The following is a 15,580-nucleotide window of genomic DNA, read 5'->3' as shown; positions in this document are numbered from 1 at the left end:
TCACTGCTGCACAGGTCATGTCCCAATAAGGCTGTATGACTGGGCATTCCCACCAGATATGTTTCCACAATCCCAAATCCCCCACATCCCCTACAGCAGAGCACTGGCGCAGTTGGTTAGAATGTATGTAGTTTTTCTGGGGTGAGATGCCATTAGACCATTATCTTAACCCACATCACCTGAATCTGGATGGCTTGCGTGAGCTTGGGGATATCTGCCCATAACTTAGTCAAAATGTATCCCTCCAGCGGCTGACCCATTGCAGTTTCCCAGTGCTCCATATAGTGCCATGCCTGGCTCCTTGCCCCTTCTGCTATAATCCCATATAACACTCCTACCAAATGCCTGTCCCTGTGTCTGTCGTTATGAACCGTTCAAAGGGTGTAAGATCCCTGATGGCTGCTGACCTGACCTCTGGGTTGTTAAGCCAGTGCCTCAGTTGAGAGTATTGATACCTCTCCCTCTCATCTAGCCCGAAGTCCTGCTTGCACTGTGCAAGCGATTTAATGTCCTGACTCGAGAACATGCCACATAGTTTGCAGCACCCTCCACCCATTGAAGGCACCCCTGTCCATACCCAGTGTTAACTGGGGATTCCTAAACATCGTCTGCGTGGAGGGGAAGGTGGTCAAGTTCACCCTCTGCACCAGCTCATACCCTGAGTCCCCCACGAGGGCCCCTATCCTGCTATGGTACATGTTTGCATCTCTATCCCCCTCAGGTCGCCACAACACCTCATCCAGCGGTGAGCCCACCACTGCTTTGTCCATTTGACAACAGGCCTTCCCGCAGAAAACGCTGAACAAAATCCTGGCTCGCTCTGATTGCAGCCACAAGGAAATAGAGGCAGAAGTTTGGCGCTCACAGCCCTCCCTTGCTTCTGGGATACATTAGCATCTACATAGCTACCCTGGTTCTCTTGCGGTTCCAAATAAATGACCCCATATATTATTGAATGGTCCTGAAGAAACCTTGGGGAACCCTTACTGGCAGGGCCATGAAATAGTACAGGATTTTTGGCAAAATTATCATTTTAAGGGCATTTATCCACCCCATCCAGGATATTGATAAGGGCACCATTCCGCCAGCAGCGGGTGCAGCTTTTCTGCTAAAGGTGGGTAGTTAGCACGGTAAAGAGCACCCAGAGAACCAGTAATCTGGACTCCCAAATATCTAATACCGGTTTCTGCCCATCTATAGGGTACTATACCCTGCAATTCCTGAATCTTTTCTGAGGGGGCAGTCACATTTAATAACTCTGACTTGTAGGCATTTATTTTTAACCCTTCCACCTCCGCAAATAGAAGAAGTTCCTGTAAGATCCCTGCAAATGAGGTTTCTTGTTCTCTGATCAACAGGAGCATATCATCAGCAAACGCTGTAGCTCTTAAGCTCCTCACCCCCAAAGGGAATCCCCTCTAATATCTGGGGAAGCCCTAATGCTGGCCAAGAGCGGCTCCAGGTGGATGGCGCATAACCCTGCTTAGTGCCTCGTGAGACCGTGATCCTCTGGGAAAATTGCCTGTTGATTGCCAGGCGCAAGGAAGGAGTTTGGTAGTTCAGCTCTTACCACTGAAAGGAATTTAGAACCAAATCCCATAACCTCCATGGTACGGAAGAGGAATGGCCATTCGACCCAGTCGAATGCTTTCTCAACATCCAACGCTAGTATAAGTGCATGGGTTCTAAATGTATTTACTTTTTCAATCGAATGACAGACCCGCCGAATGTTATCCGAGGTCTGCCTATGCCTAATAAATCCAGACTGGTCAGGATAAAGCAATTTTGGGAGGTGTTTATCCAGGTGTGACACCAGAACCTTGGTGTAGATCTTTATATCTAGTTTAATATGGGCAATGGGCCGGTACGAACCACATAGTCCTATCCTTACCCGGTTTTGGGAGCAGCTATAATGCTTACCTGAAGTCCTGCAGGAGCGTCTGGTCTTCTGACAAAGTGGTTGCATGCTCCGCACCACTCCTTCCCCCCACAGCAGCACAGTTTGGTAAACTAACCCTGTGTGCTGTGTGGCAGGAGGGGCTGGAATGTGTTTTGGTGGACTGTGGACCCCAAAGGATGTTCTGCTCTTGTTCTGGTTCCTCACAGGTGGATAGACTGAGTGCAGGTGGACCTAAAGGCAGAGACAAGGAATGTGTCACTTGGGGTGTTCTAGATCTTCCGCCCGCTACCCCCCTTGATACCCACCCCTCTTGCTCCACTGGCCCAGAGGGAGGCTGGACTCACCTTGAGGTTAAGTTGGTACTGCACACACGTGTGCGAAGGAAGAATGCACCAGACCAGTTCATTCACTGGTGAACATAATCCAGACCAGCTGCAACCCTTCAATAGTTCTGGGCCCCTTGTCTATAGTTATGTCTTTTGTTCTGTGGTGCTGTCCTTTGCTGCGCGATAAGTAAAAGGTCTTTATCCTTTAGCAGCACTGTGCTTTCAATGTCTGTTGGTTTTGCACTCCGGCAAGGAATGATTTGGTTATAATGCTTGTGTCCTTGTTTTCTCAGGCTAATGGAAGTCGCTGCATGGATAGAATCTGACCTCCAGCAACAGGTAAGCAGGGCTGTGTCAGGAGCGGGAGTTGAGCGCAAGGTTCTTGGTGCTGTTGCAGGTAAACTGGCTCATGCAGGGAGCGGGAGCTGAGCGGAGCGTTCTTGGTGCTCTTACAGGTAAGCTGGTTGTAGTTGCAGGGAGCGGGAGCTGAGTGCAGCATTCTTAGTAATACTGACCCCCTTTGCCTTGCTTTAGCCAAGCGAGATCAGGCGGAGAGGAATGCTGGGCCTGACGGAACTCGGGATCAGGAAGCGGTGAGCTTTTCGCTGCTCTAACACAAGCAGATGTAACGCCAAGCAAGAAGATGGCCTGGGGTGTGGTATACATGTCCCTAGCCTTTCCTGATAAATCTAGACCAGGGGTCTCCAACCTTTACGTTAGCTAGAGCTACTTGTACTGGAGGCCAACAGTGGAGAGCTACTAACGTGCGATATCGGGGTCGGGATGTTTATAAACCTCAGAATTTTTACCAATATTTTTTTGGCCCAATTATTTCCCCTCTATGAATAGATGGAATAACATATGCCCTGACGATTATATTAAGAACTTCAAAAACCTCTTTGTTGCATTATTTATTAGTAGCTGTCTCCAAAAAAGACAGATATTTGTTGGACTACCACACAAATATCCTGTAATTTTTGTCCCCCTTTGCGTTTTATGCAGGTTTTCTACATGCTGGACACACTATTGTTTTCCAAATGTGCATTTCAGACTTCCAAAAAAAAAACAGTCATTTCCAAACTGAAAAATGCTACTTGCGTGCACTAGAAATTAGTTTTTTTTAAAGACACCACGCATACTCTGTTATTTGTGTGCCCCTCTGTGTTTTCGCACAGGTTATAAAGATGTTACATGCTTGTCAAACTGGTTAATCACAAATAAATGCTTCTGTTGTGCTGACAGCAGTTTTTAGGGAATTAAACTATGGGTTCATGGGTGGCAACTTTTGATTTTTACTACGCAGCAGGAATCCATGGTAATGCTGCCTGCAAGGTGACATTTACTGGTGCTTGAAATACTTTTTGCAAAACATAGTGGAAACATGGAACATTACGGTGGATTCGCCGGGGTTTTACTCTTACCATTTTCACTCAGTTCAGAAATGATCAAAATGGCGCACAGGGGACATTTTCCCCTTAACTTGAAAGGGACGCTGTGCCCTCCAGTGCAATTAAGGGTAACGATAAGGCAGCCCCCATCAGGAGGTAGAGGTATTGGGACTGCTGGGCAATGGCAGAACACAAAATGCTTTTCAAATGTCATATGTAGAGAGGAAGCCTTTGTATCCCATGGGGGGATTTCCCCCCAAAATTCATACCAGCTCCTTATAGAAAACCATTGGATTTGGCAATGCTTGTTTTGGGCAGTGTCAAAATGCCTACTCTTGTTTGATTAAAGAAATAAGCTGCCAAATAGTAAGGAATGCTAATTAAACAGGGCTGAGCAGCCAATGGCGAGTCCTCTTCTTTGCTCTGCGACTCTCCCCCTATGGCTTGTTTTCTCTCCACGGGTGCATCTGACTCCCACCAAAAATGGTGCCAGTCTTATGTATTCCAATTGAAAATTCATGCAGAGGCAGCCGCCATCCCAGAACCCCTAATATTAATGCTTATTTTGAAAAGGGTGAAAATTGGATCAGCAAAAATGGCACTGAAGGAATTACTGGCTGTCAGAAGTATTAGGGCTAAGCCGACTTTGACACCTGGGTGTGTTCTGAAAACATGCTTCGCTCGCTAAAGGAGTGCCCCTCGCCATTAGCTGAAGCAGTTGCTCGAGTGTCCCCAGCCTGATGCCTTGAGCATTTTTGGGAGATGAATATCGACAGCTCGTAGGACACTTTTTAGGCAGGTCATTCGCTAGTTCAGGTTGTTAGAGGCCCGCAATTGTAATACATGAGAGAGAGAGAGAGAAGCATAGGAACATGTTACTGCAGTTTACTGCAAATTAGAATCTACACATGTAGAGTGAAGGGCACACTTTTGCCAGATTCAGCAAAGACTCAATTCATTGAAATCTACCTTGTGTTTAAAAAAAAATTTAAACTTCGGAGGAAAATGTCACTCCACTTTAGAAGCACTGATCAACAATTGTCACAGATGGAATCGAAGTAGGGATAGCTGACTCACAGTGATCCTGCCCCAGCCTCTCGGACATCTCCGGTAAAAAAGAGCAAGTTCGCTCAAGCAAGACAGTGTTGTGGGGGTGCACAAGGCCATCTGTGGTACTACAGGTGGCTGCAGAAGCAGAATGTGATACTGACATCTGTCGGTGAATTCAAAAGCAGCTCCACGTGGCACAGCAGGCAAGCTCCTCACCTGCAAGTGGGACGACCAGTGTTCGGATCCTGAACGCGGACAGTAACCGCAAAACACACCAGAAAACAATTGTGAATTAGATGGTGTTCATTTTTCAGAATCTCCAGCGCGGGCCACTGAAGAGGCTAAGGCGAACTACTGGTAGCTCGCGATCGACCGTTTGGCGACCTCTGATCTAGACTGTTGAAGCTGGTATCAAGTGGGAATCCACTGGCCATATTGGTTTCCACCTTGTGTCCTTCATTGGCGGCCATCTTGAAGGTGGCGCTCTTGCTCCTTTACAACTGGATGAGTGTGCCATTTTCGGCCAACGCCAATTGCGCATCAAGGCTGTCCAGCCTGCCATCATGACAGTAGCACAATCTTGGCTTCTTCCATTGTCTGAGTGATAACCCTGCCCTCCCTCCACCCTCAAAAAGAGTTGAAGAGCTGGACTAAGCACAGTATCAGTGCCTCTCTGAAGGTTTTGTAGAAGCACGCTGGAAAGCCGCTCGGGCCCGGAGCCTTTCCTGATGGCAAGGCAGCTATTGCTGCCCTTACTTCTTCAGAAGTAATGTCTCCCTCAAGTTCTTCCTGTTCTTGAGGAGTGATCTTATGGAGAAGGCACCGGGACAGTTATTCCCTTTGGGCTCCCTCCTCAGGGGAATCTGATGTTTAGAACACCTGATTCTGTGAAGACCGAAATTATGTCAGGTAGAGCAGATCTTTCTTGCCCCTAGTCTGCAAAACATCTAATTGGCTCCCATCAGCCGATATTCCCTTTGCAGCATACTCCCAGCCGATATTCCCTTTGCAGCGCCAGCGTTATTTGCCATTTAAGCAATTATTTGTTTAAGTTTAGCTTCCAATTCCTCCAATAAGAGACCTAATTGTTTGTCCCTCTGGCACTTCATCACGATGAGCTCCCCTCTCAATGTAGCCTTAAACGCGCCCCACACCACCTGGTCCCGTACACCCTCTGTTGCGTTAAGTGCAAAGTAATCCAAGATTTTATTCTTGATGTCCTCACATAGGACTCCACCCTTAAGGATGTGGCTATGGAACTTCCACCGCCATAGCCCTTGTTCGTTATGCCCCATATTTAAGGTAATTGCTATGGGTGCATGATCTTGACAGGGCGTTCACCCCTGGCTCTAACCCCTAACCCTACCCAGTAGTGACCTCGAAATCCAGGAGTAATCTATTCTTGAGAAGGATCTATGAATGTGGAAATGAAATGTGTATATCCCAATCCCCCCACCCACCAGTTCCCTCCAGCCATCTACCACTGCCAATTGGGCCATGTGTTTGTTCAAGCAGGTAGATGGTACCACCTGGTTGTGGAACACCCTTGCGCGCCTGTCTTCACTTTAATCTGGCCTGGGATCCATGAGGTCTACCAATATTATCTGCCGTATGGCAAAAGTCTCCAATTTGGTCAGTGTCGCCCTTATAACCCGTCTTGCCCCATATTGGGGCGTAGATTGCTGCCACTGTATATGTCCCCCTCTCCTTTTGGAAAGAGGCCGCTAGATATCTACCCTCCTTGTCCCCACTGTAGCTATGACCTGGAATCTTGGGATGTCTCGAATAGCAATTAACACCCCCCGCCCTCCTGTCTTCCCAGGAGTGTTGGATTGGAACAGATGGTGGTACCCCTTGATTTTTATGCCCGTTTCACCTGCGACCTTGCGACTCTTGGAGGGCTACACTTCCCACGACTCCCCCCCCTCCCATCCCAAGAACTGTTCCACCTTCCTTCTCTTAATCGGGGAATTAAGCCCCCTGACGTTTAGGGCTGTCACCCGAAGCACTTCCCTCTTTCCCATGGTCGTTTTACCGTGCGACTCCCACTAATGAGTGGCTGCCATTGGAATCCCCACCAAATCCCCTTCACCCGCCCACAAAAACATTCCTTCCTGTAACCCCCCTTTCCCTCAGCGTGTCGATGGGCGTGTGTGTACCTTCCACTCCTGTCTCCTCATCAGTGGGGTGGGGGGGATGTTCAACCATGCCACTTAGGCCCTGCTTATTTAAGCCCCTTGTTGAAAAATGTCATCCACTCTCACATTTACCCCATAAGCGGTTCTCTCGCTGGTCTTTGCTCTTTCCTTGGTGACCCTTCATCCTCAATCTTCAATACCCTTGTACCTTCCTTGCAGGTGATGACCCAATGCAGTTTCCCTTCCCATTCGAACAGTAGTCCAAAGGGAAAAGTCAATTTATAGTGTATGTTTGCTTCCATTAGGGCTCACACCGCCGGGCCCATCATCCTACACTTCACCGGGGTGGTCTGGGCTAGGCCCAGGAATAGCTGAAGTCCCGAGCCATTATAGCTGATTGACCTGGCCCTCCTGGCAGCCGCCTGCCCCTTCTCCTTCTGCCCGTACTCGTGTAAGGCGACCACTACAACTCTGGGTCTGGCTCCTGTCTCTTCCCTCTTTGGCCCCACTCTGTATAGGTGGTCCAGCTCTATCCCTGACCATTCTTCCACTGCCAGCAGGTCCTCGAACACTTTCTGTGCCATCATGCGTAGATCCTTGTCCGCCACCGCCTCAGCAAGGCTCTTTATTTTGAAGTTGGATCTTACTGAGCGATTTTCAAGGTCTTTGCTCTGGGTCTCAAGATTCTGCGTGACCCTTGCTAATTGCTCTACCATCTTCTCGATCTTGCTTGTGTCCCCTGTGACCTCTCTTGTATGGCACACTCCGCTGCATCGGTCCGCTCTCGTTTCGTTATGTCCCCCTTCAACTCTTGCAACGACTGGGACAGTTCCGCTCACATCATGCTCAACTGCGACTGAATGGTGTTCGCTATCTTGTCCCCAAAATCCAGAAAGCATTGGCGAAGAACCTACTGTGTGACCACTTAATCTTTTGCAATGCCTACCAGCGCCCCCTAATCCTCGCCTGCCCAGGGCCCCTGATCTCCCCCCGCCGGTACCTCGCTGTCTCTGCACCAATGTCTCTGTAGATTGCCCTCCCCTGGTTTCTTCAGAGTTGGGGGCAGCGTGCATGTTCTTCCCCTTGTTTTTGGACATGGGACGTAGGCATGTCTGTTTTGGGTGGGGGGAGCCCTGCCCCGATATTGTTTTGCCTTCTTTGGATCTCTTCTGGCCATTTTTTCAGGGTGTAGGAACCTCTGCCGCTTTGTGAGTCTGCCCTTGATTGTTCGGGGGGTTGGATCTCCTCTCTAACTGTGCGCAGGTGAGACACTGTTTGTTCTCCTTGGGTTTCAAATGACCCTTCTGCGGCCTTGGTGCCAGGATCACTCTGCCCTGAGCCCGACCAAATGGCCTCTCCCTTATTCTTCCTTGGTCACCACAGATGCAGATGGACTCTTTAGCCCTCTATTCGGCCTCCGGATTGGCCTGGGGGGGGGGTAGGGGCCCACCGGTCACTGTCTCCTATATGGGGTGCGCCTCTTGCTCCCTTGTCTCTCTTGCTGTGCTTCTGGATGGGGGTGTGCTGGCTGAGGCACTATATGCAGCTCCAAAATCCAAAATGTACCTCAAACGGGCCTACAGCCGCCCTGGCTATAACACCACAGGGCCTCTCCTGGTCTTCTCTGCAAAGTGCTGGCTTCAAAGCTTGGGCAGGGGCCCTCCCGCTGCGCTCCCCTACTCCTCACTGTCACTCTGCTCAAATCTGGTGATCACTGCCTGCTGAGCACCGCCTGCACTGGGCAGCCTCTGCATGTTTGCACCCTTTCCTTAGGCCAGGGCACACGCTGACCTGTGATGGTTCTCCCGCAAGGGGGGTGAGGGAGAGTCCAGCCCCTCAGGCTCGCTGGCTTCCTGCCTTTTGACTTTCAAAGTGTGGCCCCTCCCAGACATCTTGCCCTCTCCGGGGCTCTTCTCCGTTGCGCAGCCCTCAGCAGTGGGCTAAGGGGATGGCCCTTCTGGATCCTCCTGATCTCTCCGGCACGGGGGCAGCTCGGCCCCGCCTCGATCTTCCCGCTGGTGCTCACCAGCAGGGGAGCCCCTGTTCCATGAATCCAGCCCTGGTGGGCCTCCAATATCGCAGGCAGCTCCTTTCTGATTTGCTGCCCCGTCCGACAGCGCATGCTTTCTGCCACCCCGCCTTGCACCCGCACTGGATCCTCCGCCGCCCTGGGTCTCCCAGAGTGGTTCTTCTTGCTTGCGGTCTACAAGTGTGTCTCTCATCTTGGCCTGCATCAGCCGTGGACACCATGCCCCGCACCTCTGACACTGCAGAGACAAAGGACGCACACCCGCCTTTGCCGAAGTCCCCCCAGCATTTTGGCCTGTTGAACTCCAACACCGCTGCCTACATTGATAAATCTCTGCCTGGGGAAGGCTCTTTTAATCTATCTTTATTGTCTTTGGCCCCGCGGGATGAGAGCTCCACAATCACGCTGCTCTCCCCTCGGTGGCCATCTTGGAATCCCAATCAGAAGGCACCTTTTTAATGGCTATCCACAATAGATGCCCGTACAAAATGCTGTTTTCCATTTTCTTTTTTTTTTGTTTGTTGTTGAAATAATGGTATGTGCTTTTATGTGGCTGCACTGGCATTTTGGGGCACCCAATCTATCCATTCTTTGCTGTGGCATGACATTTTCTTTAACTGAGAGTCAATGACAAAGCAAGCATGTTGAGTGTTATTCTATGTCTAGACTGGCATTTAGGGCAGCCAGTCAAGCCATTTCCTCCTGTGGCGTGGCTTTTTTCACCGGGTATCCAGGTTACAGCAAACGCGATAAGCATTATTACGCATCTAGACCCGCCTGCATTGTGCAGCCAGTTTGGACATGTTTTCCTGTTATGACAAGACATTTTTAAAGCCAAAGCCAACAGGAGTGTGTGGCAGAGCCATGGTGGCCATGTTTTTTTATTGAACCATTACTGGCATTATATTATGTTACATTGATTTTGAACTGCACCACTACCAACCATGGGCAGTATCCAAGTGCTTTGCGTGGCTCTGCAAAAATGGGGGCTGGGAGGTTAGTGGGGAAAAGGGTGAGAGGATAGGTTCAGAACCAGGAGGAACTGGTATCTGTGAGTGTTTCGCATGTTGAAACTTGTGAGCGGCCACGCACATTGTAACCGTATGGTTAAGATTCAATGCCTCGGGTGTGTCGTAGTGTTTTGTGTTGGTGTTAGTGTTGTGTGGTTATGATGGGTTAGTCGTGTGCACTGGTTAGTGTCCATAAGGGATTCAGTCGGAGGTGGTCTTAGCTGTAAGGTAGTCCGGCATCTTGGTGTGTTGTTGCCTTTTAGATGGTATTGGGCTATGTGGGTGGTTCACTCTAGATGTCGGCATAGTAATGGTTCTCTGTATTTTTATGAGTGTGGCAATTCCAAGATATGGTGTAGAGGCGTCGGTTATGTAGGAGGAGCAGGAAGGGAAGAGGGTTAGTAAAGTCAGTAAGTTTGTTGTGGTCTACCTCTGGGGTGGCCCTTTGGATCGAGCAAGGTTCTTGTTTGCAGTTCTTTGGCCCCTCTCGTCTCCTCTCTAGTTGTTTGTCTGTGGTGGTGGTGTTGTTGCTGGTGTCCCTTCTAGGTTGTCAATGTCTGCTGGATAGTCAGGTTTTGAGCAGTTCCTGAAGGTGATGTGGTCTTTTGTGGTTCTCATTACTTTGGGCATGTTGTTCCAGGTGTTAGCAATTAGATGTGAGAATGCTGTTCTGCCGAATTTCCTTTTTGTTATGTTTTGCCTCGATTTGTAGGTCGTTGCTGGATCTTAGTTCCCTTCCTGGGTGATACTGGCTAATCTTGTCTTGGAGGAATTCTGCTCCTTGTCTGTGCAAGGCTTTCTGGGCGATGCAGAGTGCTTTGAAGTTGATGTACTTTTTTACTGGTAACCAGTGTAGGCTTTTCAGTACTGGAGTGATGTGGTCTCTTCAGTTTAGTCTTAGTAATATCCTGACTGTTGTATCTTACACCCTTTGCGGTTTCGTGGTGAATCTTTCTGTTATTCTTGGGTAGAGGCTGTTTACGTAGGTAATTCTTCTCAGTATCAGGGATATGATTGTGAGGATTCTGTGCGAGAAGGAGAGGTAGTGAGTAATGTTTTGGCGATTGTTTTGACTTGCGGTTCCTTTGATAGTCCATTGTCCCTGAGTATTCCTAGGTCATTTACTACATTGGTAGTCTCTGGTTGCGTTGTCCTATTGTGGGTTCCCTCTGTCGAACCCTGTGGGTGAGAGAATTATTTCTGTTTTTGCCGGGTTCAGTTTGAGGTTGTTTGTTGTCATTCAGTTGTATATGTCTGTGAGGCAGTTGTTGAGGGTTGTTATTTTGTTCCTATGTTCTGTTTGTTTTCACAATCAGTTGTGTCGTCTTCGTAGTTGTAGGCGGTAAGTCCGTGGGATCGAATGATTTTCATTAGTGGGCATATGTATATGTTGAAAAGTACAGGGGAGAGGCTGGAACCCTGTGGAACTCTGCATGATACATTTTTGGTGATTGAGGTGAACAGTGTTAGGTAGGTTCTTTTGGTTCGGTTTGCTAGGGATAAGGTAAGCCACTTTAGGGCGGATTCCTGCCACAATTCATCAATCTTTCTATTCGTGTTGCATGGCTGATTGTGTCAAAAACCGCTGAAATGTCGAATAGGAGAAGGTTCGATTGGGTGTCATCTGCGTTTATTTTCAGGTCGTCCTATATCCATAGAAATGCTGATTCTGTTCATCTGTCTGAAAGCCAACTTCTGATTGGTTGAGTATTATATTTGTTTTGACTTGTTTGATGGATTTAGTAGATGTGGTTCTCCAGGATCTTCGCTGGGTAGGGCAGGTTGTATATCGGTCTGTAGTTGCTTGGGTCTTCTGCGCTTGCTGACCTTTCTTTTTTACCAGTGGTTTGATGTTTACTGATTTGAAGGAGGACGGTACTATTACTTTTTTGAGTGATCATTTCATTAGGTTCTGTAAGCGTGTCGCTGGGGTTCTGTGGTTTGAGGATTCCTTTGTAGACGTCCAGGGCTCCCTTGGAGATCCTGCAAGGTTGGTGTCCTTGATCAGTGTAGCAAAGGTTTCCTCTGTGATTGGTTCTAGGCAGTTGAGTTTTGCTGTAATATGTGTTTCGTCTGGTGTCTGTGGTCCAGTGGTAGTATTTGACCCGGCTAGGTTGATGGTCTCCTGTATTGTGTTTTGCTCTCAGGTGGTTGGTGATTTTGTCACAAAGTGTTTGTGTAGGAGAGATGGAATTTTTGCATGAGGTTTTTTTTTTTTAACACTGATGGTTTTGAAGAGTTATTTCTGTGGATTGTTTGCCGATTCTATTCTTGCGGCGTAGAATTATTTTTAAATTCTTTTTTTTGCTTTGAGGACTGTTGCTTTGTACATTTTGAGTTGTCTTCTGTATTTTATTTTGTCTTGTCTGGTGTATTGTTCTCTCCATTTTGTTTCCATTTTGCAGTTTTTTTGGAGTTGTTTCAGTTCTTCTGTGATCCATTTTGCTGCCAGTTTTTTTGGTGTTGCTTTGAATGTTTAATTGGTCAAGGGCCTTGGTGATCCAACTGCTGAATGTGCCTATTGTTATATCTATGTTTGTATCGGTGTATCTCTTTCACTTGGGACCATTGTGACTCGAAGGTTTATTAGAGCCTTTAGATCCAAGTTCTTAGTATTTCCTTCCCAGCCAGTAGGCGGGTTTGGGGTGTGATGTAGAATGGTATCCAGTAGTGGTCACTCCACACCATTGGTGTAGGTCGCGCCGATGCGCGTAGTTCTTTCCTGCAGAAAATTGCACCCAGGCTGTGTCTGGCATCGTGGGTGGATCTATTTACTATTTTCTTGAACTGCAAGGTATCCAGGAGTGCGCAGAGTGAGTTCGCTGTGTGCACATTTTCTTTTTTTTCGAACCATATGTTGAAATCTCCCAGTATGACTAGGTTGTCATGGTGGGTTGATGGCATGCTGGCCTTGTCCGCTAGTTTTGTTGCAAAGATGGGGTTGTAAGAAGGTGGTCTGTAGATCAGGAGGGATACTATGTTGGATTGGTCATTGAGTTCTAGCTTGATTAGGAGGGATTCATGCTATGATATGACATGGCATTTGTAAGACGCCTATACACAAAGTGTTTCAAGGAGCGATGAGGCAAGGAAGGGGGAACAGAGGGAGGACAGAGACAGCGATCTTACTGGGCCAAGTGACATTGCGCAAGTGGAGGGGAGGGGAAAAGTGCCATGGGAAAGGGGAGGGGGGCAGTGCTGTACATGGAATCAAAACAAAGCAAGAAGTGCAGCCAGCAGGTGGCAGGTGCAAGGGTAAGGGTATACAGCAGGTGTCCAAAATGGCAGGTAGGGGGACTGTAGGGTTACAGATACAGATCCATGTGCAAGGGTTGCTGGAAGGCAGTGCGGGGGTGCAATTGGGCGGGCAGGGACCTGTGCTCGAATCAAAGGGTAGCAAGGTGACCTGTGCAGTATCGGATAGCAAATCAGCAGAGGAGAGGAAGAGAGCAGGCAGAAGCAAAGGGGCTGGTCCATAGTCTTCCGCGTTGGTTGTGATGATTCGAGATGCTGGGGCATGTTTTTTGTGTATAATTGCGATTTCGGACTCCCCTTCGGTTTTCTCTGTTGGCGTGTATTAATTTGTAATTGTCGGGTGTCGCTTGATTCGCGATGGCTTTATAGTTGTCTGATGGCCTCGTTTCTGTAAGGAAGAGCACGTCTGTGCCTCCTTCACTTAGGAGGTCATTGATTTCTGTTGAGTGTTGTGCCATGGATCTAACGTTGAGGAGGCTGCAGTGTTGTTTACTTGATTTCCCACTCATGATGTTGTTAGTATTCTTTGTTCTGACCGGTGTGTTGTTGGTTGGGTTTCTGATCCAGGTGGGTTATTCCAGGTGAGTCTTTTGGGTGGGATGGTTCTTTGTTGGTCAGTCCCTTTTCGAGTAGACAGATGAGGTTTATGGCGGGGTTGGTTTGTTCCGGGTGATAAATAGGGTAGCTACCCCTCTGTTGTTCCAACCTTGGTGATATAGGGGGTGAAGAGTGTGATGGATTCCAATTTGTCTCTTGTTTCTGGTTGGGGTGGAGACTGGGTTGGGATAGTTTATTAGTTGTTGCATTCCATGTGGTGTCCTGGTTGGGTCTGTATTTGTGACGATTGTTGGTTGTCGGTTCGTTGTTGCTGTGCCGTTTCTGTTTTACACGTCGTATGTGGACAGGTAGCGAGCAATGTAGTCCGTCTTTGCTCTGTTATTTGTGTGTCTCCTTGGGCTATCTCAGATGTTTGTCGAGTTCTTTTGGGGTTGTCGGATCATGCTGGTCCGTGCCTTCCCGAGTGGTTTGGGTTTTCTTATTAGTTCTCTTGTCTGTTCTGGCTTCTTTGTCTTTCTTGTGGGGAGGCATGATGTGTGGGTTGTTCTTTCGAGTGGACGTCCTCTTTCGATTGGTGTTTTTCCTGATCTTTTGTGTTTAGTCTTTGCTGTTTGTGGTTTGTTATTGCTTGTATTTGGTAGGTTATGGGTAGTTGAGACCTCAGTTGATGGAACTTTGCAGTTCAGTTTGTTCATTGCTTCTTTCATTTTTGGATCCTATGGTTTTCTTTAGTTTTTTTAAAATCCCGACAAGATGTCTGTCAACGTTAAACCGAAGGGACTTGACGCAAGTGGCCAGATGGGGTGTGAACCCCTTGAGGTTCATAGCAGAGAGCCAGGTCTGGATGTCGGGGTGTTCAGTGCTGTTGGTCAGCAGTAGGAGTTCAGTCTTGGTGGGGTTGAGTTTCAGGTAAGAAGTGGACATCCATGCGGCCTTGAGCTTATGGATCTCTTTGATGGAGGATGTCTTGAGGTAGAGCTGTGTGCCGTCAGCATATTTGTGGATGTTGTGTGAAGTGCAGAGGTTTCTGAGTGGTTCCATGTACAGATTGAAAATCATGGGGGACAGCATGGATCCCTGCAGGACACCATAGTTGATGAGTATAGTTGGTGATCTGGAGGAATCAATTTGTACTATCTGGTGATGTTTAACAATTTAGTATTTGAACCAACTGAGGACCATCTCATTGATCCCCATGAAGCAATGTAGTTTGTTGTGGAATGTCTAGTAACCTGCAATGTCTAATGCTGCTGAGAGGTCAAGGAGGCAGGGATGGGCATCGATCACCTTGATGGCAGCCGTTTGTGCTGCATCTGGGTCTGAAGCCAGATTGGTAGGACTGACAGAGGTTGTTGTCTTCAAAGTGTTGGAGAAGGTGCGTGGCTACTGCTTTCTGAAGGATCTTATCTAGGTAGGGAAGAAGGGTGATGGGGCTGCAGTTGTTGAGGTTCCTTCCTGAGTTGGTTAGGTGGTGAGTAGGAGAGACCTATTCTATAAAATGTGATAGGTTAGTATGCATAGGCCAGCATAATGTTAACAGGAGAACATGAACAGTCAATTGTGAGATATTCATATGATAACATATGTACATTGAGTGACATTGGTATTTGTTAAGATTTTATCATTGTGCTTCTCCAAAGGTCGATTTCATGGATATTTGTGAATCCATACTTGAAAGAAAGCGCCATGACAGCGAGAGGTCTACATGTAGCACCTTGGAGCAGAACGATATTGAAGCAGTCGAGGCGCTGGTGTGCATGAGCTCTTGGGGCCAACGGTCACAGAAGAGTGACCTTTTAAAGATGAGGCCGCTCACCCCTGCATCAGATTCAAATGATATTACCATACACAGCGATGGTGTATCTGAAAATGCAAAAGATTTCCATTCCCTTTCCACATTGGTAAGATTTTTATTTTTTAAAGAAT

The 15,580-nt window shown here is 47.9% G+C and overlaps 1 protein-coding gene across 1 annotated transcript in view; it reads left to right on the top strand.

Annotated features, from left to right (window-relative positions):
* The window catches only part of KLF11 (KLF transcription factor 11), a 95,782-nt gene that overhangs the window by 2,250 nt on the left and 77,952 nt on the right, over positions 1 to 15,580 (top strand). The window contains exons 2-3 of the mRNA XM_069605986.1: positions 2,520 to 2,565; positions 15,295 to 15,555. Of these exons, the coding sequence (XP_069462087.1) occupies positions 2,524 to 2,565; positions 15,295 to 15,555 (303 nt within the window). The 5' untranslated portion in view covers positions 2,520 to 2,523. The remainder of the gene's footprint in view (positions 1 to 2,519; positions 2,566 to 15,294; positions 15,556 to 15,580) is intronic.

The sequence above is a fragment of the Ambystoma mexicanum genome, chromosome 4p, assembly GCF_040938575.1.
Source record: "Ambystoma mexicanum isolate Mex_15411 chromosome 4p, UKY_AmexF1_1, whole genome shotgun sequence".
Lineage (NCBI taxonomy): Eukaryota > Metazoa > Chordata > Amphibia > Caudata > Ambystomatidae > Ambystoma > Ambystoma mexicanum.
The sequence above is the reverse complement of the archived record's forward strand: the minus strand, read 5'-3'. Positions and strand labels throughout refer to the sequence as shown.